This window comes from Chrysochloris asiatica, unplaced genomic scaffold (assembly GCF_000296735.1).
Source record: "Chrysochloris asiatica unplaced genomic scaffold, ChrAsi1.0 scaffold00282, whole genome shotgun sequence".
Taxonomy (NCBI): Eukaryota; Metazoa; Chordata; class Mammalia; order Afrosoricida; family Chrysochloridae; genus Chrysochloris; species Chrysochloris asiatica.
The window spans coordinates 1,366,532-1,391,938 of record NW_006408800.1 but is presented as its reverse complement, the minus strand read 5'-3'; the positions used below and the strand labels follow the sequence as shown (position 1 = coordinate 1,391,938).

Here is a 25,407-nt window from a genome sequence, read left to right as displayed (position 1 = left end):
GACATTACACTAAGCAAAATAAGTCAGTCACAAAAGGAAAAATGTTATATGACCTCATACAAAAAAGAGACGCAAAGGCAGTTGTATAGAGAACAAAGTTTATTCGTGGTTACTAAGGCCAGGAGGGAAAGTGGGAAAAGGGGCCTAATGGTGATGAGACTATCTCATTGATTTTGGGTGATGAGACTATCTCATTGATTATCCAGTTACTGGAATTGCTGTCATTAAGTCGTACATCTGTAACAAGTTGAACTGGCAACAATTGTGTAACAGATACATTTACAGTAATCACCTAACACCACATTAGCTGCTGAGGCTGCTTGTTGTTGTTGTTATGTGTCGTGGAGTCGGTTCCGACTCATAGCGACCCTGAACAGGGTTTCCGAGGCTGTTAATCTTTACAGGAGCAGAACGCCTCATCTTTCTCCCGCGGAGCAGCTGGTAGTTTCGAACTGCTGACCTTGCGGCTCACAGCCCAATTCGTAACCACTACGCTGCCAGAGCTCCTTGCTGAGGCTGCTTATGTACAACTAAATAGCTCAGAAGATTTGGTTCATTGGTTTGGAGATTTAGGGATATGGTTTTATAGGCCATCCAAGATAATTGGCCTCAGAATGTATTTAGTGCTTATGTTGTACCGGCCAGTTTGTTGTGTAGTACCTGGGGCTTGCAAACAGTGATCCAAGGTACAGAAATTGGTGTCTTTTTCACCTGGAGCAAGAAGGAGAAACAGGAGTAAGAAGAGAATGGAATGTGGCTAATTGTCTCCATGAATAACTGCTTCCTTAGCCCTGAAACCAGAGAAGTGGATGGTGCCCAGTTACCAATACTGGGTATTCTCATTAAAGATTCCATGGAAAAAACTTCATCAAAGAGGAGAAAATGCAGAACAAACTTTCAAATTTTCATGGACTCTAGACTTTCTGGAGACTTGGAGGGTAGATGAGCCCCAGAAATTATTGCCCTGAGAACATGGTTAAACCTCAAACCAAAATAGTTTTAAGTTAACTAGAAAAACAGATCTGCCTTGATCATTATGCTCATTGAAGAGCTATCTAAATGAGATCAAGTTGACCAAAGCAACTTGAAAGATCAGACAAGAACCTTAGAGGGTAATGTGTTTATGTTAACAAGGGAGGAGCAACTCAGAAAAGCCCAGTGAGAATGCTGGCACAACTGGAAGAATGTAGTCAAGTCACTCAGTGGTTCATATAGAAACTTGGATTGGTATTCGTTTTACTGTGTATATTATCAGCAACATTAAAATAAATAAAATTTAGGGGCAAAAAATTATGGATAAGCCAAAAGCATAGTTATGAATGTGTAGCTTTGTAGGTATGAGCTCAGTGCATTTTTATCTTTCAAGTTAATCCACACTATTTAAAAATTGGCAATAATATAGATGACACATGGTTGGGACTTGTCCCAGTGAAGTAGTAGTGGTGAAAGCAGTAACAATGAAGCTGGAGTGAGTGACGAGATGGTGAACTACACTAAATGGGCCATCTGTCATTGCAAGGAGTTAATGCATACTCTTCTCAGTCAATAAATCAGTTCAGACACCTTTCAGGCTTAGGGTAGAAATTTCCCAAAGAACGAAAAAGAGAAATTTTAAAATGTGATCTTCTAGGGGGAGTAGACTAGGTGGCGGAGTAAAGACAGAGCTCAGAAAGAAGCATTTAGTTCTCATTTTTATACAGAATGTTTTTATAACATTTCTTATGCTGCTTTTGTAATTTAAGAATAAATATATAAATACATACATTCATGAAGTGCCATCTAGTAATAGTCCTCATTGCATTTCCTTCCAGCGTCAAACTAAATACTCATTGTGATGTAAAAAAAGGCAAACATTTTCTATTGCAAACATTGCGTATACCCATCTTCCTTCTTTATTTCTAGTTAAATGCTTTTTACGTGATAATTATAGATTCACATGCAGTTGTAAGACAATACAGAGAGATACAGCATACTATTCATCCACTTTTCCCAGTGGTCACATTTTATAAAACTGTATATGAGGAGGCTTCAAAAGGTTCATGGAAAAATTCCATTGACTTTCGATTCCTTTTTCTATGAGATTTTGTACATCCCCTCATAAAGTATCAGAGTCCTGGTGTGGCGCTGCGGGTTAATGCAGTGGACAGCAAGGTCTGTTTGAACTGCAAGGTTTGTGATTCAAGTTCACCAGCCACTTCTTGGAAACCCTATACAGAGTCACTGTGAGTCGGAACAACAACTACACCGGAAAGTATCACAACTGGGAAATATAATCCACCAGCCCTATTCAACTTTTACCAGCTTTACATGTGCTCATTTTTATGCATTTATAGATTGGTGTAGGCACCACTCAAGATACCTGAATGATACAAGGATCCTATAAGGATCCCTCATGCTGTCCTTTTATTGCCACATATCCCTACCTCCTCCTCATCCCTAACTCCTAGCTATCACTGATACTCTCTCCATCTTCAAGTTGTCGTTTCAAAAACATTACATGAAAGGAGTCCTACAGTGTCCAGCCTTTTGAGGTTGTGTTTTTTCACCTCACAGAATTCCCTTGAGTTTCATCTAAGATATATATGAATGGTTCCTTTTTTATTGCTCATTAGTAGTCCAGGGAATGTATATGTTTATGTATTTATTTTTAAATGACAACTTTGTTAAACCAGTCACCTGTTGAAGGACATTTGGGATGTTTCTAGTTTTTTGACTATTGCAAATAAAGCGGCTAGGAATATTTGTAGCCTTGTTTTGTGTTGAGTTTCCATTTCTCTGAGATGACTGGTCAGGACTGCAAATACTGGTTTGTACGCTAAGTGCATGTTTAGTCCTTCCATCTATCTGCCAACCCATTTCCCCTCCCTTTTCCAATGAAAATTTGAAAATTCCCCCTTTATTTACCCTACTGTATTTTATCTTTCAATATAGTTTGATTGTCTTCCCTATCATTCTACTGAAACTGCTGTCTTGTGAAGCCTTTGTCTTAAAAAAAAAAAAAAAAAAACTTTATTTTTTAATTGTATAATAAATGGTCATTATTAGATTTTGAAAATACATATTTTATGTATTTTTCAGGCCTTTCTGGCTGTCTCCTCGTCAAATAATGGTCATCCCAGTGGGGCCAACTTGTGAAAAATATGCACTCCAGGTAAATACAGAGATATTTACAGTACAGTGCTTGATGATCTTGGTTTCTATTCTGTAGAGATAGACTTAAAGTATCATTCATATACTGCATAACTGGCACATAATACACACATAATTTAACAATCTGTGTATTCAGTAATTGGGAGTAATACCTTAAGTCTGACTCGAATGGCTAGATATCTGATCTTAAAGCTATTGTCTGCTAATGTTTTTGAAAAATTGGTTGTTTAAAAAATCTCATTTAAACATTCTTTTCCACATGCTACATTAGGAAGACTGCTTTATTACCTTATGTCACATAACAAATTACTGCAAAATTAGTAGCTTGAAACAACAAGCATTTATTATCTCACAAATTTTGTGAGTCAGGAACCTGGACACAGCTGAGCTGGTTGACTATGGCTCAAGGTCTCTCCTGAGGGTCGGTCAAGCTTTGGGCCAGGTCTGCAGACACTTAGGACTTGTGCCATTTTCAGCAGGCCTTACTTCCTCACTGCTGTTGCTCAGACACCTCAGTTCCTCAGCACATGGGCATCTCTGTAGTTGGCTGAAATAGCTTCACAACTTGGCAGCTGGTTTCCCCCAGAGTAAATGATCTGTGAGAGAGACAAAAGCTGCAAGTCTTATAACTTCATCTCAGAAGCGACACACCCGCATTTCTACAGAACCTTTTATATTGGTCACACAGAACAACTCTGCTCCAAGGTGAAGAGAACCAGGGAAGCACATGGAGTGTGAACACAGGGAGGCCAGGGACATTGGCGTTATCCTGGAAACTGGCTAAGACCAAGAGTGTAGTGACAACTGTTTCCTTTTTTTCTAGGTATCCAGTGAATTTTTTGAAGAAGGATTTATGGCCGATGTCGATTTAGATCTTAGTTGTACACTAAATAAGAAAATACGAAATGCACAGCTGGCTCAGTATAATTTTATCTTGGGTAATTTAAGTTTTTACAATATTTTTCAAAATGACTGTTTTTGTGTGTGTTTATTTTTACCATAATTTCAAAATGCTAATAAAAAGGACTATTATAAGACTCCCTAGTTATCACAATTTTAATATTTATACACCAATAAAGAGTATGATGTGGTTTCGTTAGCTGTTCCTGAGAACTCATTTATTTTATATTTTTAAAGTGAAAAAGTTTCACATATATCCTACTGTATAGTACATATAATATTAAAGAATAGTATCTCATCAGTCAAAGTATACTTCTCATGGTTTAGCCAGAATCAGCTCTGAAATACTTTCCCCTTTTTGTGTGTGTGATATATTAGAAATCTTTGGAATTAAATCTTTGGAATAAATGGAAAAGGTTCCAAATTTAAAATGAGCAAAAGAAGAAAATTAAGGTGAGAAAACAAAGTCTTCTTGGGGAATAAGGATAATAATTTAACAGTGATAAACAATGCAGAATCTCAAGATGATTCAGAACTCAGGATAACTGATGTTGGATGTGGTATTTCTGTTTTCTATAAATGGAGAGATTTCTTTCTGTAGAAGGCTAATTAAATATGTATATAGTTATGCTCATCAGTAATTTTGTCATCAATGATTGACTTTGTAGGAGATATTGTGGTGGTCATATCAGACTCCTTATAGTAAGGAACAGAGTCTCAAATGAGCGTAAACAGAGATATAACTTATTTACATGGTATTGAAGTACTATCTCATATAATGGAGTTTGAGTTTTTGTTAAAGTGTCGTTGAATCAGTTCCAACTCATAGTAACCTTGTATAGGGTTTCCCCGGAGCAGCCAGTGGGTTTGAACCACCAACCTTGCACTTACTTAGCAGCCCAGTGTTTATCCTACAGCGCCATAACAGGACTCCTCTCAGGTATAATGGCTGGCGGAGTTAAAAACAACAAGAAGCCATTAAAAGAGCAGCTCAGTCTTTACCAGGACTGTTTCTGCCCCCTGTTTCTCCTGTGTGTGTGTATGTGTGTGTGTTTTAATGCTTCTTTTATATACTTTATTCCCCTTATCTGCTGGCCAATTTCTTTCTTCCACATGGCAAGAAGCAGGGCTGCAGATTCCCGCATCATCTCACTCTGAGGTTCACGGAGCAGCCCATTGCAGTCCTGTCAATTCCACCTCATACTGGTCCTATAGGTCAGAGTAGAACTGCCTGCCCTAAGGGCAGTGTTTTGTTCTGTTGTGCATAGGGTTGCTATGAATCGGTACCAACTCGATGGCACCTAACAGTAACAACAAGCTGTAAGGGTGTGGTGCTGTGGGTTAATGTGCTGGACTGCAAGGTTGATTTGAACCGCAAGGTCGTTGTTTCAAGCTCACCAGCTGCTCTTCAGAAACCCTCTACAGGGAGGGTCTCTGTAAGTTTGAACCGACTAGATGGCACTTAACAACATAAACAATAATCTTTGAGGAGTCCTGGGATGGCACTGTAGGGTAAGCATTGGACTGCTAGCCATGAGGTCGGCTGTTTAAACCCACCAGCTGCTCCTTGGAAACCATATACAGGGTTGCTATGAGTTGGAACTGACTCTATGGCACTTGAACAAGAACAGCAATCTTTAAGGAAGCAGATTGGTCTTTTCTGTGGAGCAACTGGTGGGTTCTAACCAACAACATTTCAGTTGGAGGTTGAGCACTTAGCCACTGTGTCACCAGGGCTCCTCATTGGTCACTGGAGAGAACAAACTTTTTGCCCACATTCCAGAAAACTTTGGTTAGCCTTCCAGCCCTTGACTCATCAAGTACCAGGGGAGTCAGAATAGAACTAGGCTCAGTGTATCACCAAGCCTTTGTTCTGAGATGTCTCTGGGTGGATTCAGACTTCCAGCCTTAGAGTTCACAATCAAGTGCATTAACCATTTGTACCACTCAGGGACTTTACAAGATAATTTCAAAACAAAACACAATAAAAAACATTGTTATCTAGTTGATTCCAACTTATAGCAACCTTTTAGGGCTGAATGGAAGCCATTTGGTTTGCGAGGCTGTAAGAAATATGACCCCAACCATTCCTCCCACAGTCTTCTTGCCTCAACTGAACTCAGAACTCAGACCCCATTCTCACAGTTATGGGCTTTATTAGAGAAGTTGACATTTCAGGCTCAGAAAATTCTCTGGGCACAGCTGCTCCAGTCAGGACATCTCTCCTTAGCCATGCCCATAGGCAAGCCTCTCTCTGCCCAGCCGATGTTATAAAGCTCTTTTAGGGCTGCTGACAATTGCCCACAGCACACTCCACTCCACCATAGCCTTGGTCTGGAGGCACTTGGCTCTAGCTTCGTGGGTCAGCAAACCTAGGCCCCTTAATTAAGTGCCTAGAGACACTCGACTCTACAAGCCTGCCCAGAGTCACTCAACATCAGTTGCTCTTTGGACTGGGAAACTCACCGCTCTGTCTCCTGCTCTGATTCTTGGTTCTGCTGCTGCTGCTCCTCCGCCCCTACTCCAGAGTCACAGCTTTCTGTCCCTGGGTCGAGGAGGTTCAATGTGCAGGGATCTCTGGTCCAGTGGATGTTCTTCACTCCTGGATTCATTTCATAGATAGCAGTGAGACCTCACCTCCAACTTCTTAGTTGGTTCATTTTAAACCCAGCAGGATGGTAGCATTGGCCAATCCTCTGATTAGATTTTTTTTTAAAACTTTTTATTATGACTAGAGTGAATCATTAGCTTTTTAAGTGTTTACAATCACAATCCTGTTAACAATCGCCCACAAGTAAATCATATAACCCATAAGCATCTTCCCTAACCCTAACCCCACCTTCTCTTCCCCAGACCTGTCAGGAGAAAGTCAGGTGGTTGGAGTTTACAAAGACTATAGGTAGAAGAGACACTAAATAATTCACTAGTCTGCAAACTTTATGGCAGTAAGTAGACTGCCACATCTTTCTCCCACAGAAGGCTAGTGGGTTCAAACCGCAAACCTGCCAGGTTGTCAGTCTAACACTTAACACTGGCACCCCCAGGTGGACTCCTTGGAAGAGAATGTTGCTCTTAAGTGCTGTTGAGTCAGTTCCAACTCATAGCCACTCTGTGTAGTGTTTCTGAGGAGTGGTTGGGGGGTCTAAACCGCCCACCTTGCAGTTACCAGCACAGTGCCATACTATGGGACCACCCAGCAGCTCCTATTTATGCCCCAAGACCACAATGGCGGTCCTTTTAAGTGGACAACTGAGAGATGGGCTTAGATGGCATCCCTTTTCCCAAGAAAGTTACAGAGGATTAGCTTAATGGTCATTCAATTGATATTTGGTATTAATTCTGAAGAAAAACTCAGTAAGATGCAAGTGTCATATGACTGTTGGTTTTACTGTGAAACTGCTCATTTAAAATGTTGATTTCCCTTCTTTCTCTACAGTGGTTGGAGAAAAGGAAAAAACAAATCATGCTGTAAATGTTCGAACAAGAGATAATAAAATCCATGGAGAGATTTCAGTAACTTCTGCCATGGATAAACTGAAGCATCTCAAGAATTCCCGTGCACTGAACGTGGAGGAAGACTTTTAAAGTCCCTTCTTTTTACTTGTTTCTGTATAACCTCATTGTGTCCCTTAAAAATGCATTTTTCTTCATCATGTAACCTGTTAGTACATCTTCTAAGAACTTTAGGCTCACTTGATGGACACAGTGAGAAAGTAGTTGATATGAACCAATTGTTTAATTCACTAATGTGCGCTAAGAATGAGAACAAGCTTGGTACACTTTCAAGTAATCAATGCCTTAAGAGATTTAAATGGAAAATGTTGCCAGTGAAAGGGATAAATATTAGGAAGTGGAAATTATGAGATATTATTGCTAATAGTTATGATTTTTCAAAAGATAGGCTTCAAATAAAGATTTGTAAAATTCTTTGAATATAAAAGTAAAAAATTACATTCTAATAACATTATATTTCAGGTATTTTTATGGTTTTACAAAAGCTCACACTTTATCCCCAAATTGCAATTATTACTTACTTTGTTTTAACTAATCAACAACTACAAAGGAAGCTAGTACAGAATATTGGATTACTGAAAAAGGATTCTGAATACTAAAGAAGCTCAGTGTTGTGGCATATATTGTTGTTTACATTGTAGGTTAAATGTTGCATTTTAATGATTCTAACACTTAAGTTAGCCTTGTTGGTCTTTAGAAAAAAATTAATTCCCAAATAAAATGTATCACACAGTGTGTCCAATTATTTGGCTCTGGGTTTATACCACAATAAACTGCTCACATAGACTTAAGTTACTTTTTTTGGTGGATTGATATTCCATGAATTAAATTCAGATTTTACCTGTGAGGAAGAAGAATACCTTAATTAAAATTACTCTATGCCAATACAGAATTTAGCTACCAGTTAAGAAGTTGTTGTTGTTGTCAGGTGCCATCTAGTTGGAACCGACTCATAGTGACCCCATGCACAGCAGAACGAAACAATGTCCGATCCTGGGCCAACCTCACTACCGCCGCCACACTTGATGCCATCAATGATGTCACCTGGCTGATCCATCTCGTTGGGGGTCTTCCTCTTTTTCTTTGACCCTCCACCTTACCCAGCATAACATCCTTCTCCAGTGACTGGTCTCTCCGGACAATGTGTCCAAAGTATGAGAGACGAAGCCTAGCCATCTATTTGCCTATATGCTGTGAAATTCAAAATAAACTTAAGACATACTCTCTCCTCAACACACTATAATTTATGGCTTCCTGAGGGAAGTGCACAATGAAATTATTAGTAAACAAAACAATATTATATCTCAAAGCTGTATAGAACTATATGGTACAAATTGTGAAATACAATCTTTTAAGTAAATATTTGTTTATTTTGTGTACTTTTTTTCATTCATGGAACAGGGCTGGTGAGGGAGCTAGAAACCTTGTGGCAGGTAGATGGAAAGAGAGAAACATCAACAGCACACACTTTGATGGAAATAAGAACCCTTAAGGCACCTGCCAGTGTGGGGTACAGCTCCCCCTCCCTAAGGCTGGCCTTCTTCAGAGAGAAGCCCATGCTTGGAAGCCAAGCCTCATAGGGCTCTTGTCCCAGTCCTTCCATGCCTTGAAATTTGCTGTCTGTCTTAATGGCCTGCCTCTCCCATTGTTTGAGGGTCTTTCATGAAGTAATACCTGTTTTTCAGGAGTTACCCAGTGTGCCATCCTGAAGCCAAAGGCAAGCTACAGAGATGCTTGTTGGGCTTTCTTCAGCGCTAGTCCTTTGATCAGGGGAGTGGGCCCTGCACCTCGCCCCAGTCACACTGTGGGTGGCTTCCTGCCTTGTATTTGGCCCATTAACCGCTCTGTGTCTGTTTCATCTATAAAGTATGAGATTGTTGTTAAGTGCCATCGATTCGGTTCCGACCCATAGCGACCCTGTACAGGGTTTCCGAGGGTGTAAATCTTTACGGGAGTAGAAAGCCTCAACTTTCTCCCGCCGAGCGGCTGGTAGTTTCGAACTGCTGACCTTAAGGTTCGCAGCCCGATTCGTAACCACTACACTACCAGAGTGTGATAATGTCATCAGAATCTTCACAATGTACTATATGCTACATATAGTGCCATTCTTATCTAGAACATAAGAGTAAAGCCGGAGAAATAAAAATGGTGGTCCACTTCCCATATATGTCCACCTCAGCTTTCTGTTGCTTCCAGAGTGAACTGGGGAGCCTTGGTAACAATCCTGGCCTCTAGCAGTTCTCATCCACCACTTGTTTCTCTGTGGTGGTTTATGTATTGTGTGATGATGGAAGCTATGCCACCAGCAGGGTCACCCACGGTGGACAGATTTCAGCTGTGCTTCCAGACAAAGACAGACGAGGAAGAAGGAGAAGACAGACTACTTCTGAATGTTTACCCACCGAAAATCTTATGAACAGCAGTGGAACACTGTCAGCACCAGAATACTGAACGTTGAAATATGATGAAGAGCACCAGAATACTGTCAGACAGAGTGTCAGAAGATGAGCCCCTCAGGATAGAAGGCACTCAAAATACAACTGGGGAAGAACTGCCTCCTCAAATACAGCTGACCGTGGTGATGCAAATGGAGTAAAGCTTTTGAGACCTTCAATCCAAAATGAGGAGAAACAGCTATAAACATGATGGAGCACAACTCAAAATGAGAAAGAATTGTAAACATCCATTAATACTCAGAACATGGAATGTATGAGATACGAGCCTAGGAAAATTGGAAGTTGTCAAAATGAAATGGAACACATAAAGACTGATATCCTAGGCTGATATGGGCAGGTACTGGCCATTTTGAATCTTACAATCATATGGTTTATTATGAAGGGAATGACAAATTGAAGAGGAATGGCATCACATTGATTATTCAAAAGGTCATATCAAGATCTCTCTTGAAGTATAATGTTGTCTGTGATAGGATAATATCCATACACCAACAAGGAAGACCAGTTAATACTACTATTATTCAAATTTACTCACCAACCACTGAAGTCAGTGATGATGAAATTGAAAATTTTTATGAACTCCTGTCTGAAATTGATCAAGCATCCAATAAAGCTGTATTGAAAATTACTGGTAATTCAGATGCAAAGGTTGGAAGCAAAAAGGGAGAATCATTCATTGGAAAATACAGCCTTAGTGATAGAAATGATGCTGGATATCGCATGATAGAATTCTGTAAAGACAAAGGACTTATTCATTGCAATATCTTCTTTAAACAACATAAAAGACGACTATACCCATGGACCTCACCGGATGGCATACATGGGAATCAAATTGACTACATCCGTGGGAAGAGATGGTGAAAAAGTTCCGTATCATCAGCCAAACAAGGCCAGGAACAGATTGTGGAATAAGACCATCAATTGCTCATATGCAAGTTCAGACTAAAGCTGAAAAAAATGGAAAGTCCATGAGAGCCAAAATTGGACCTAGAACATTTGTTGTTGTAGTTGTTATGTGCCATGGAGTCGGTTCTGACTCATAGCGACCCTGTACAGGGTTTCCGAGGCTGTATATCTTTACGGGAGCAGAAAGCCTCATCTTTTTCCCACGGAACAGCTGGTAGTTTCAAACTGCTGACTTTATGGTTTGCAGCCTGATTTGTAACCACTATGCTACCAGAGCTCCTTGAACATATTTCACCTGAATTTAAAGATAATGTCAAGAACAGATCTTATGCATTTGATATTAATAACCGAAGACCAGAAGAGTTGTGGGATGACATCAAGAACATCATATAGGAAGAAAGCAAAAGATCATTAAGAAAGCAAGAAAGATGGAAAAGACCAAAATGAATGTCAGAAGAGACTCTGAAACTTGCTAAATGTCCATCCAGTGTAGAGATGCGAAAGCATATGAAAGAAATGAAACAAAAGAGCTGGACAGAATATTTCAAAGGGCAACTTGAGAAGACAAAGCATTGTAATAAAATGTGCAAAGACCTGGAGTTAGAAAACCAAAAGGGAAGAAGACAGCATTTCTGAAGCTGAAAGAACTGAAGAAAAAATTCAAGCTTCAGTTTGAAATATTAAAGGATTCTATGTATAAAATTCTGAATAATGCAGAAAGCCTCAAAAGATGTAAATCAGAACCTGACCAGCTGAAGATAAAGAAGTTTGATTGTCACAATTTGATGAACAAGACCTTTGCATATGAATGGAGTTGCTCAAAATTGCAAATGAAATGGAAGGATTATTCATGTTAAGGATCAAGCTTGCCCTTTGGGACCACTGGGTTCATAGAGATGGGCAAGTTAGACATTGGCCACCAAAAATAGGCTGTAAATCTTTACGGGAGCAGAACGCCTCATCTTTCTCCCGCGGAACAGCAGGTAGGTTCAAACTGCTGACCTTGAGTTTAGCAGCCCGGCTCGTAACCACCACACTACCATAGATCCTTAAAAAGAGGTAAATAAATACTGTTAACTGAGGGTGTATAGAGGGGATTGTAATTACTGTAATGAAACAAAATATGATTTGTTGAGTGTAAAACTGATGATCTGCCCTGTAAATACATATATACAGTGGAATACTTACTATTCTGTCAGTAGGAAAAATGAAATCTTATACAGTATGGATGGATCTTGAAGATATTATACTGAATGCAATAAGCCAATCACAGTAGGACCTCACTTATCTAAAAATACAAGAAAAGGCAAATATAGAGAGACCAAAGTTTACTAGTAGTTACCAAGGGCAGCAGGGAGGGTGTTGGAAAAGAGGGGCTAACTGTGACGGGAAAGTGCCTGATTAAGGGTAGGGATGCACAGTCGATTACTGTACTTGCTATAATAAGATATACACAGCAAAAAAATTGAATTGGCAAAAGTTGTGCAACCTATATTTACAACAACAATAAAAGTGAGAGTAGCTGCTGAGGCTGCTTTTGTTCACCCAAACAGCTCATGGGATTTGAGATCCTTGATTTGGAGCTTGAAGGTCATGGTTTCATGGGACCCAGGTAATTAGTCTGATAAACATGGTTAGTGCTTCTGTTCTACCTTCTAGTTCCCTACATAGGGCCTGAGGTGTTAAAAGCTTTTAATTCCTCATCCAAAGCACAACACTTGATCTTCATTCACCTGGAACAAGAGGGAAGGAGAGTCAGGGGTAGGTGGAGGATATGAAATGTGTGGCTAATTGCTCCATAAACAGCTGCCCCTGGCCATGAGACCAGAACTAGATGGTGCCCAGCTACCACTACTGAACATTTGGATCAAAGATTCCATACAAGAATCCTGATTAAAAGAGGGAAAATAAACAGAATGTCAAATTCTCTTAGACTCCAAACTTCATGGATCCAAGGGGTCTGGGTAAACCCATGAAACTATTGCCCTGAAATATCTCCTGAAGTCTTTGGAAAACTACTGTAAGTTAACTAGTAAATAAAGATCTGCCTTAAGAATGATGCTCTTTCAGTGTGTGGCAGAAGATAGAGTCCCCACTGAATAGTTTTCATCTTGTCTAGATGAGTCTGGTGAAAAGAGATGGGGATAAGATTCTTATGATTCAATAGTGAGTAATTGTTATCTGACTAATTGCGACTGTCACAATTGTAAAGGTAGAAATTTTGTAACATAAATGGGGGCACACTTAATCTTACAGTCCAGAAACAGAGGACCCTAGGACCATCAAGGGAAAAGAGCACAAGCAGAATGAGGGACTCTATCCAGAGAAGCAGTGATGCTAAAGACAGAGGCAGAGATGAGGACATGGAGAGACGGAGTAGCTGGGGACTCTAGATTCGTGGAAAGAGTGGGACTGAGAGCTGGTGGCCAGGAGGCAGACTTTCAGAATGTGCCCTTTGGTGGTGTAAATTATTATATATGCCTGAGTGTTTTTTAAAAAAGAGCTAAAATGAATAGAGAGAAATACTGTTAACTGACGGTACATGGAGGGGATTATAACCATTGTAATGAAACAAAGTATATATGATTTATTGAATGTAAAACTGATGATCTGCCCTGTACACTTTCACTCAATTCACAATAAAAACTTTAAAAAAGAAGAATGATGCTCTTTTAAGTATGATCTGTATGGGATCAAATTGACAACAACAACTTGAAAGATTGCAAAGGAACCTTGCATGAGGGTGGAGGGCAGGGAGTTCATGTTAATGGTGGAGAAAGAATTCAGAAGAAGGTAAGAATGACTGTACAATTTGAAGAATGTAATCAATGTCCCGAAATTATACATACAGAAACTGTTGAATTGCTATGTGCTTTGCTATGTATATTCTCAACAACAACAAAATAAAGAATATTTAGAAGGGAAAAAAAAAAAGGAGGATGTAAGGAATACACAGAGTCATTGCGTCAAAAAAAAATGGGCCATGTTCAACCATTTCAAGAGGTAGCATATGATTAAGAGTTGATGGTACTGAAGGAAGAAGTCTGAGGTGCACTGAAGGCATCGGCAAAGAACAAGCCTCTGGGAACTGATGGAATACAAATAGAAATCTTTCAACAAATTGATGCAGTACTGGAGAAACTCACTCATCTATGCCAAGAAATAATGGAAGACAGACCTGGTCACGTGATTGGGAGAGATCCATACTTGTGGCCATTTCAAAGAGAGATGACCCAATGGGTTGTAGAAATCATTGGACAACATCATTCATATTACATACAAGGAAAGTCTTGCTCGAGCTAATTTAAAAACGGCTGCAACAGTACATTGCCAGAGGTTCAAGCCAGATTCAGATAAAGACATTAAACAAGTGATATCACTGTTGACATCAGATGGATCTTGGCTGAAAGCAGAAAATACACAAAGAAGTTGATCTGTGCTTCATTGACTATGCAATGACTTCAGCTGTGTGGCTCATAATAAATTATAGACAACATTGCGAAGTATGAGTATTCCGGAACACTTAATTGTGCTCATGAAGAACTTGTACATAGACCAACAGGCAGTTGTTCAAACAGAACAAGAGGGCACTAAATGGCTTAAAAGTAGGAAAGGTGTGTGCCACGGTTGTATTCTTGCATCATACTTAATCAATTGGTACGCTGAGCAAATAATCCAAGAAGCTGGGCTATATAAAGAAGAATGTGGCATCTGGATTGGAGGAAGACCCATTAACAGCCTGTCATATGCCGATGATATAATCTTGCTTGCCGAAAATGAAGAGGACTTAAAATACTTAATGCCGAAGATCATAGATTACAGTCTTCAGTATGGATTGTGCCTCAAGGTAAAGAAAACAAAGGTCTTCATAACTGAACCAATAAATATCATCATGATTAATGGAGAAAAGACTGAAGGAGTCAAAGACTTCCATTTTGTTTGGATCTACCATCAACACTCATGAAAGCAGCACTCAAGAAATGAAACGATGTATTGCAGTGAGCAAATCTGCTGCACAATACCTCTTTAAACTGTTAAAGAGCAAAAATGTCATTTTGAGGACTAAGGTGGACCTGACTCAGGTCATGGTGTTTTCAATTACCTCATATACATGCAAAAGATAGAACCGATGCCTTTGAATTATACTGTTGGCAAAGAATATGAAATGTATCGTGGACTGCCAGAAAAAGAAACAAATCTGTGTTAGAAGAAGTGAGGTTTGAAGGCTCTTTAGAGGCAAGGACTTCCAAAAGTGTCTCATGTCCTCTGGACATGCCAGGAGGGAGCAGTCCCTGGAAAAGGATATCATGCTCTGTAAAGTGGAGGGTCAGCGAAAAAAGGAAAGACCCTCAAAGAGACGGATTGGCACAGTTGTTGGACTCAAAGTTAACATTTGTGAGGATGGCGTATGACCGTACAGTGTTCTGTTCTACATTGGGCAGCTATGAGTTGGAATCGCTGGATGGTACCTAAACACAAGCAAGGGAAGGATAGGTGTACATCTCTAGTCAAAGGGGGTAATGGGCATTTGGGAAGGGAGGACTCACAGGGTCCCAGAGGCCCAAGATTACCCAGTTCCTAGACATAACGTCTTCCTGGCCAGGTTGGAGGTAAGCAGCCAGACTGCAACTTCGAGGCAAGCCAGGGCCTCGGAGCGCCAGCCCCGCGGTCTGTGGGCGGAGCCCCGCCGGGCGGTCCCGGAAGTGCTCGCGCCGGTAAGATGGCGGCTGCGGCAGGTCAGCTCCGGGCGTTCTGCCGCTTCTCTCGTGTCTTACTCTTCTTTTCCCAGCTCTACATCTTGTCGGGCGGTGGTGAGTGCAAGAGCGGGGCTCCACATCAGGGCGTAGGCTGAGTGGCGGAAGGGACCCCAGGAGCTGCGGGAGGCGTCCTGGCTGGGCTTGCGGACCGAGGGCTGCGCGGCCGGGCCGTGGTGTGTGAGGCCGCCTCTCGGCTCCGAGACGCCGGAGTTGCCGCCGACTCCGCGAAGGCCTGGAGCGGGGCATCTAGTGCTTGGGGATCTGCCGGGGAAGCGGAGCGGAACCAGATAACACCCTTTGTTCCCTAGTTGCCCAGATGGAAATTGTTGACCCCGCTGGCGTTGCGCCATTTAGTTTACGACCTGTCAAAGCGGGAGGTTTTCACGAGTGACCCTGGCCCAGTGTAGCCAGACCCTGCGTGCTAAGCACACCAATCAAAGTCTTCATAAGCGCGGATAACGTGTTTCTCTAACTGTCCTGTCCTTAAATCCTTACATCTAGAGCACTCGCAGCCGCTGGCTCAGTCAATAAAGGACCCGGGTCCAACACGCACATTCACAGAAGTGCCCAGGGCAGCAGGTACTAGACATTTATTATTCCAGTAAATGTGCATATTTATATCTAGTGGTCTCTCTCTTTTTAAAATAAAATTTCTTTTAGTATGCAAAATTAGTTTCCATTTTTGAATATATCATCTATTTTAGATTGCGTAAAAAGTTAGGGCGGATGCACATGTTTCTGCAGACGTTCTTGTTAAGTTCTTTTTGACTTTCCTGCCTCATTTCTTTTTGCAGTCCTACAATCTTAATTTCCATCTCCTTATTTTATACTTCGATCATTTTATCAAGTTCATCCATCAAGATAACTTTGAACCCGAGGTTCTTTCCACTCAAAACTCTTCTACTTCTTGAACCCTCTTCCCAGTGTTGTGTATTAAATGCTCCGCCAAGGCTGTGTGAAATGAACGTTGGTGTGCCGTGGAATCAGTCCTGACTCATAGCGACCCTGTATAGGATTTCTGAGTCTGTAAATCTTTAGGGGAGCAGATCACCTCATCTTTCTCCTACGGAGCCACTGGTAGTTTCAAACTGCTGACTTTGAGGTTGGCAGCCTGACTTGTAACCACTACCAGAGAGAGACCTTAAGGCTCAGAGCAGAGGTCTGGTTATGCTACTGGAGCCTTGAGCTGTTACTCACTTCAGTTTGCTTATCTCTTAAGTTGATGCCAGACCCTCTGAAGTCATTTCAGCTTTGTGATTCTAAATGCCCAAGCTCAGACAATTGTTGTTGTTATGTGCCCTGGAGTAGGTTCTGACTCATAGTGATCCTGCACAGGGTTTCCGAGGCTGTAAATCTTTATGGGAGCAGAAAGCCTCATCTTTCTCCCACGGAACCGCTGGTAGTTTGGAACTGCTGACCTTGCGATTCACAGCCCAATTCATAACCACCACGCTACCAGAGCTCCTTCAGACAATAGTAAGGTGACAGAATACATGACAGTATCTTGTAGGTTTGTTACCTGCATGTGGGGTTGTACCTGCTGCAATACAAACCCTATTCAGCCACACCAAGTGAAGAGGCAAAAAAGAGTTTAATCACTGATGCTTGAGCGGAGCTGGACAGAATGCTAGCACTCCCCACATGTCTGCGTGGCATCCTTGTTTAGTGCTGCTATTACAGAAACACCACAAGTGATAGCTTTAACAAATACACTTATTCTCTTACACTTTGGGAGGCTAGTCGTCCAAATCCAAAGCACTGGCTCTGGAAAGGTCCTTGCCTCCTTTTAGCATCAATGGACCAGCCATTCGGTGGAAATCTCCATGTGTTTGGCACCAGTCTTTCCCTGGATCTAGGAACTTCACATTGCGGGGGCTCACTCCACTCCCAGCTTGTCTTTTGCAGTAATAGGTCTCAGTGTGGCGCTGTAGGATAAACACTTGACCTAAGGTCGCTTCGAACTGCCAAGCTGGCGTTTCAAACTCACCAGCTGCTCCTTGGGAATCCTCTATAGGGTGGCTGTGATTCAGAACTGACTTAGTGGCATACAACCACCAGCTAGGTGTATTTTAAATGGGTAATTCCAATGACTCAGTGTATGGGAAATTGAGTCAGAACCTACTCAACTGCGCTTAACAACAATAGGCCACCCTTCACTGATGACTCCTCTTTCCTTTAATCTCTTATAAGACAAAAAGTGTTGCATGCCACACTCCTGGAACTCTCCCTTACAAGATCAGGGTGATGACAAGATTAAGGGTGGTGTATCGCATCCATCTAAAAATTCCATTTGTTGGTAAGTGCCATTGGCTCATAGTGACCCTGTATAGGGTTTCCTAGGTGTGGCTGGCGATCTTGAACCACGGAACCACTGACCTTAAGGTTCAAAGCAACCTTGCAGTTCAGCGCATTAACTCACAGTGCCACACTAGGACTAAATTCCATTTGTTGTTGCTGTTAAGTGCCACTGAGTTGGTTACAACCCATAGCAAACCTGTGTAGGGTTTCCAAGGAGTGGCTGGTGAGCATGAACCGCCAACCCGGTTGTTCAAATCGACTTTGCAGTACAACATATTAACCCACAATGCCACACCAGGACTCCATTTAGATGACTAAAAATTCTACTTGACTGCTAACCACTAGGTCAACGGTTCAACCCCACCAACTACTCAGAAACCCTATACAGGGTTGCTGTTGTTGTTGTTAAGTGCCGTCGAGTCGGTTCCGACCCATAGCGACCCTGTACAGGGTTTCTGAGGGTGTAAATCTTTACGGGAGTAGAAAGCCTCATCTTTCTCCTGCGGAGCGGCTGGTAGTTTTGAACTACTGACCTTAAGGTTCGCAGCCCGATTCATAACCACTACGCTACCAGAGCTCCTTAGGGTTGCTGTTAGTTGCACCGAATTCACACAGCACTTAACAATAACAACTACAGACCCATTCTTAATCCTTTTATTGGTTTATCATATCAAATCATATCATGGGAGATAATCACTAACTGCCGAACTACTGAGAATCACCAACCATTCAAATGGACATGTGTCCTGGGGACACAGTTCAGTTCATTACATAGTGTCAGAAATGTCAAGGTAAAGACAAGTTTATATTTATTAGTTTTGTAATAGATAACAGTCGCGTCTGAAAATTCCATTTTCAAGAATGGGTGTTTTGATCTTATAAAAGACAAAGAAAAGTTGCTCAACTATAAATTTTGTCTCTGTTGTTAAGTGCTGATTCCCACTCTTAGCGACCCTCCTTGTATAAGGTTTCTGAGAAGCAGCTGGTGACTTTGAACCACTGATCTTGCGGTTCAAATCTACCTTTCGGTCTAGCGCTATCCTACAGCACCACAGCAGGATTCCAGCAACTGGGAACTTTCCCTTGATAGACAAGAGGAGGTGCCAGTTACAGGCAAGTCCTGCTGAGTTCTTTGAAATGTCGCATTTTGGAATTGGGCATTTTCATTTCCTGGTCTTGGGATTTTATTTTGGTAGTTTTTCATACACTGGGTCATCAAGATGACCCATTTAAAATACACTTCAGTGGTGGTTTTGTGCCGCTGAGTCGGTTCCAACTCATAGTGACCCTGTGTAGGGTTTCTGAGGCTGTAAATCTTTACAGGGGCAGAAAGCCTCATTTTTCTATCTTGGATCGACTGGTAGATTAGAAGTACTGACCTGGTAGTTAGCTGCTTAGCTCTTTGTCCATGGCACTACCAGGGCTCCCTTAAAATACACTGACTCCTTGTGTTTTGACTATCTCAGGCTGTGATGGTTAAGGCCACCTGTGAGCTTGGCTGGGCCATCATTCTCAGTGGGTTGTCAGTTATGTGATGTTGTGCTCCTCTTCCATTTTATGACCTATTGTGGTCATCCTCCATTTTTGCATAACAATCTGGTCTTTAGAACCTAACTGTGGGGAAGTGAGGAGTAGGTAACTTTAAGTTGTTGTTGTTGTTACGTGCCGTCGAGTCGGTTCCGACCCATAGCGACCCTGTACAGGGTTTCCGAGGGTGTAAATCCTTACGGGAGTAGAAAGCCTCATCTTTCTCCTGCGGAGCGGCTGGTAGTTTTGAACTGCTGACCTTTAGGTTCGCAGCCCGATTCGTAACCACTACGCTACCAGAGCTCCCATTTTAAATAGGCATTAATTTGTTTCTTTAATTTCACCCTTAGTTTCTTCACTCCATATTTCCACTGTTTTAATTAATTGAAACTGGCAGAGGTAGCTTTGAAATTTTTATTTGGATGTAAGAAAGTCTAAGAGACAGCAGTATACTTGAGTTTAAAATGACTCTTGGATGTTTGTGAAAGTCCCACTTCATCTTAAGAATCCTTGCAATTTTGATCTTTTTTTAACTGATGAAAACTATCATACACTTGGATAGGTTGACAAGGAAAATATTGCAACCCTCTGCGCAGGTTATTAATATAAAAGCAATTGTTTTGAATTTTGCTAGTGAAAATCTTGGTACCAAAGTATACTAGAATGTTATTCCACAATGTGGAATGATGACAAAGTGTTTCCAAAGTTGCTGCTACTGTTGTGAGATGCTGTTTAGTCAGTTATAACTCATAGTGAGCCCAGTGACAACAACATGGACCCCTGCCCAGCCCTGCGTCATTCTCACAATTGTTGTTATGCTTGAGCCATTACTGTAGCCAGTGTATCAACAATCTCATTGAGTCTTGCTCTTTTTTTGCTGACCCTCTACTAAGCACGATGTCCTTTTCCAGAGACTGGTCACTCCTGATAACATGCCCATAGTTTGTGAGACAAAGTCTCACCATGCTGTCTTGTAAGGAGAATTTTGGATGTATGTCTTACAATACAGATTTGTTTTTTTTTTGGCTGTCCATGGTATTTTCAATGTGGTCGCTCAGTAACATCCAAAGTTGTTGTTGTTATGCGCTATCAAATTACTTCTGGCTCATAGTCACCCTGTATAGGGTTTCCAAGGAGCAACTGGTGGGTTTAAACCACCAACCTTGTGGTTAACAGTCCAGTGCTGATATTACAGCTCCACACCAGGAATGTTGTTGTTAAGTGCTGTTGAGTTGGTTTCCACTCATAGCAACTCTGTGTAGGGTTTCCAAGGAATGACTAGTGAGTTTGAACCACTGACCTTGCACTTCAAACTGACCTTTCATCCCAGTGCTGACCCTATAGCACCATACCAGGAACTGTTGTTGGTAAATGCTGTCAAGGTGGTTCCGACTCAGAGCAACCCTATATAGGGGTTTCAAGGAGCAACTGGTGAGTTTGAACTGCCAACCTTGTGGTTCAAACTGGCCTTACGGTCCAGTGGTTTATCCCACAGCACCACACCTGATTTATTCATAATTAGAGGGTGGCAACAGTAGTGAGGTTGGCCCAGGATTGGGCATTGTTTCCTTGTGCTGTGCATAAGGTTGCTATGGGTCGGTACCGACTCGATGGCACGTAACAACAACAACAGAGGGTGTCTGTGGAGTTCTGGTGTGGCGCTGTAGGATAAGCATTGGACCGCAAGCTTGGCAGTTCAAATCCACCAGCTGCTCCTCAGAAACCCTATATACAGGGTCACTATTAATCAGAGGAGCTCTGGTAGCTTAGTGGTTACGAGTCGGGCTGCTAATCTTATGGTCAATAGTTCAAAACTACCAGCTGTTCTGTGGGAGAAAAATGAGGCATTCTGCTCCCAGAAAGATTTACAGCTTCAGAAACCCTATGCAGGGTTGCTATGAGGTAGAACCGACTCCATGGCACACAACAACAACATATATATGTATGTTGTTGTTAAGTTCTGTCTAGTTGGTTCTGACTTATATATATATGTTGTTGAAGTCTTTGAGCTTTAACAATAACTATTTCAAGTTCTCTTCGCTTTGAGCAAGCAAGGTTGTACCATCTGTATATTGCAAGTTGTTACTTCGTCTTTCTCCAATCCTGATGTCACTTCTTCATATAATCCAGCTTCTCAGATTCATTGCTCAGCATACAGATTGAATAAATATGGCAAAAGCATACAACCCAGGCACACACCTTTCCTGATTTTAAATCATTTATTGTCCCCTTGTTCTGTTCAAATGACTGCCTCTTAGTCTACGTACAGATTCTTCATGAGCACAATTCAGTGTTCCAGAATACCCATTCTCTGCAATGTTATACAGAGAGATTATGACCCAAACAGTCAAATGTCTCTGCATAATCAATAAAGTACAGTAATCATTTTTCTGGTATTCTCTGCTTTCAGTCAAGGTCCATCTAATGTCAGCAGTAATATTCCTCATTCCAGGTCCTTTTTTAAATTTGGCTTCAGATTCTGGCAGCTCCTTGCCGATGTATTGCTGTAATCATTTTTAAATTAAGCATAATTTTACTTGCATATGATATTAACAATACTATTCAATGATTTCAGCATTCTATTTCATCACCCTTCTTTGGAATGGGCACAAATATGGATCTCTTCCAATTGGTTGCCCAAGTCTTCCACTATTTCTTGGCATAGATGAGTGAGCACCTCCAGTGCTGCATCAGTTTGTTGAAAGATTTCATTGTGAAATCTTTCCATCAATTCTTTTTTTTTAAGTTTTTATTGTGAATTATGTGATAGTTTACATGGGAGAACATTAGCTCTATCGTATATCATTTCATTGCCGTGGTTAGAATCCCCTCCATGCATCATTAAACAGCCAAAGGGTACACCCTGAAAGCCTGCCCCTCGATCGTTAACACACAGCCCCTCTCCCTCTCTGGGTCTAGAATCCCCAGCTGCTCCATCTCTCCATGTCATTTTCTCTGCCTCCATCTCTGGCATCACTGCTTCTCTGGGTAGGGTCCCACCCTCTTTTCTTCTCCCTTGATGGTCCCAGGGACCTCTTCTCCTGGACTGCAAAGTCAACCACTCCCCTCCTTTTGCTACAAAAACATCTACCTTTACATTTCCAACCCTCAGAGTCAGCCCTGATAGCAATTATTCACTATTGTTCCACAAGAGTCTTATCCCCATCTCCTTTCATCAACCCCACCCAGACAGATTAGATACCACTCAGTGGAGATTCTATTTTCTCCCACACCCTCTGGATCTAGGCTCCGTCTTGAAAGCTTATAAACCAGTCACTTCTTGCCTTTGTAACCCTCCCCCACTTTGGGTAGCTAATGTCTAAGTTGCCCATCCCTGTCTACCCTGTGTACCGAGGGGTTGGAAATAATCCTCACTGTAAAGATTTGTTCCCTCTTTTGAACTACTGCATCCATAGGTGTAGGTCAAGTTCTTCAAATTGTATCAGATTACTCTCCTTTTCTCTTCTTTCTTCTTTTTGTTGAGTTCTGATCATCCAGTCATTGAAGCCAGGTCAAGTGGGTATTATCTGCAAGTATGGGTGTTCTTGTGTATATGCCCTCACTTCTTATCAGCTGGATGCTTCACTTTCCACTCTAGTCCTCTGTGGCTATGTCACTGTGTCTGGGCTCACGAGTCCCGAGGTCTTGCCATACTGCTGGCAAACCAGGTCTAAACCCGGTTCGCAGGAGTCTATTGAACGTGGGTGGGCTTAACGCTCAGCTTCATTGCTGTTTTTCCCTTACTTCCCCTTATTGGTCACAAGTCAGACCACATGTCTGCTCGTGTATTCCCCTTGACTCTTAGTCTTGGAAGGGGGTTTGCCCTGAGGGGACCTGACCACTTGTCTTGATGTCTCCTGGGTGAGCAACTTGCTTGTTCTTGTCAGTTGGATTGCCGTTATTACTTTTTATTTTTCTTGCTTGTCTTTCTTTCAAGAAGTATCTTCTGTTCTTCTAGCCATCTAGGCTGGTCTGCTTGACCTTTCAATTGGAGATTTCCCACCTCAGAAGATTCTGAATGGGGTTCAGGATTCCACCTATGGTCTTATGCAATGCAAAGGCTTCACAGGAAGCCTCCTTCACTGGGCAAGTTGTCGCCCCATTTTAGGTATTCCAGTCCCGGTGTGGTGCTGTGGTCTAATGAGTCAGACTGCAAAGTCGTTTGAACTGCAAGGTCAGTGGCTCAAGCTCACCAGCTGCTCCTTGGAAACCCTGTACAGGGTTGCTATGGGTCAGAATTGACTCAATGGCACTTAACAGCAACAGCAGTCAGTTATAGGCTGAAGATGGACTTTACAAGCTTTATGGTGATGTTTCTGGCTATTCCTTTCTCTCCCCCTCAGTTGTCTATTTTATTATGGTATGCAAGGGAAACCAAGATTCAAAAGACAGCCAAGCATCTTAACATTATTTTCCCTCTTTTACCCATTCGAACCATGTCTCCTTCCCTGTATCCCAGAGCTCTTTTGTTCTAAGGTTGTGCATACATCATTATTTACCTCTGTCCCACTTAGCCCATGCAAACCTGCCTAACTGTTCTCCCATCTGCCTTGTTCTTCCATTCCCCCTCCCCTTTCTTGTGTATTTCACCCCCGCCCCCAGCACCTAATCCTTCCTGTTTCTGTTCCCTACCCTGTGCTTCACCTTCCCCTCCCTCCCCTCACCCCACCCCACACATTCCAGGAACCAGCAAAGAATTTTTTTTCTACCTCTTTCAGTATGGGTTCTTTTTCATAGTTTTTTACAGTAGTGGTCCTATGCAGTATTTCTCCTATTGAGACTGACTAATTTCACTCAGGCATCCTGGTGTGGTGCTGTTGGTTAATGCATCAGACTGCAAAGCCGTTTGAACTGCAAGGTTGGCAGTTCAAGCTCACCAGCTGCTCCTCGGAAACCCTTACAGGGTCACTATGGGTCAGAATTGACTCGATGGTACTTTACAACAAAAACACCAATTTCACTCAGCATGGTAGTGTAGTGATTATGAATTGGGCTGCAAACTGCAAGGTCAGCAGTTCAAAACTTAACAGTTGTTCCACAGGAGAAAGAGGAGGCTTTCTGCTCCTGTAAAGATTTACAGCCTCAGAAACCCTGTACAGGGTCGCTATGAGTCGGAACCGACACCACCACCATGGTTTGGAACTAACTTGATGGCACTTGACAACAACAATGTCCTCAAGGTTCATCCAGGTTATGCTGTAGCTTGCAGCTTCCTTGTTTTTCTTCAAGATAGCATAATATTCTATTGTGTGTATATAACACAGTTTATTTATCCATTTTTCAATTAATGGGCACTTAGGCTGTCTCTGTCTTTTTGCTATTGTGAATATTGCTGCTATGAACATTGGTGTGCATATATCTACTTGTGTTATGGCTCATATTTCTTGTGGGTAAATACTAAGTAGAGGAATTGCTGGATCATAAGATATTTCTATTTCCAACCTTCTGAGGAAACGTCATATTGCTTTCCAGAGTTGTTGGACCATTTTGCAGTCCCACCAGCAGTGCAGGAGCTTCCCAGTCTCTCCGCACCCTCTCTAGCATTTATTGCCCTCTACATTTTTTGATCTTTGCTGCTTTTGCTGGTGTGAGATGATATCGCATTGTTGTTTTGATTTGCATCTGTCTAATGGCTAAGGTGCTCTGGTAGTGTAGTGGTTACGAATCGGGCTGCTAACCTCAAGGTCAGCAGTTTGAAACTTCCAGCGGTTCTGCAGGAGAAAGATGAGGCGTTTTGTGGCCGTAAAGATTTACAGCCTTGGAAACCCTGTGCAGGGTCACTATGAGTTGGAACCTACTCCATGGTATTTAACAACAACAACAATGGCTAAGGAGCTTTGATAGCATAATGGTTACGAATCGGGCTGCGAACCTTAAGGCCAACAGTTCGAAACTACCAG

General features: G+C 41.8%; 2 protein-coding genes across 3 annotated transcripts in view; both read left to right on the top strand.

Moving 5' to 3' along the window:
- Positions 1-7,635, top strand: part of TARSL2 (threonyl-tRNA synthetase-like 2) — a 130,292-nt gene extending 122,657 nt beyond the window's left edge. For both annotated transcript variants that reach the window (XM_006874530.1, XM_006874529.1), the window contains 3 exons: positions 3,079-3,151; positions 3,974-4,088; positions 7,487-7,635. In XM_006874530.1, coding sequence (XP_006874592.1) covers positions 3,079-3,151; positions 3,974-4,088; positions 7,487-7,635 — 337 coding nt within the window. The remainder of the gene's footprint in view (positions 1-3,078; positions 3,152-3,973; positions 4,089-7,486) is intronic.
- An 8,010-nt stretch (positions 7,636-15,645) lies between these two features.
- The window catches only part of TM2D3 (TM2 domain containing 3), a 27,608-nt gene continuing 17,846 nt past the window's right edge, over positions 15,646-25,407 (top strand). Inside the window, exon 1 of the mRNA XM_006874528.1 lies at positions 15,646-15,736. Coding sequence (XP_006874590.1) covers positions 15,646-15,736 — 91 coding nt within the window. The remainder of the gene's footprint in view (positions 15,737-25,407) is intronic.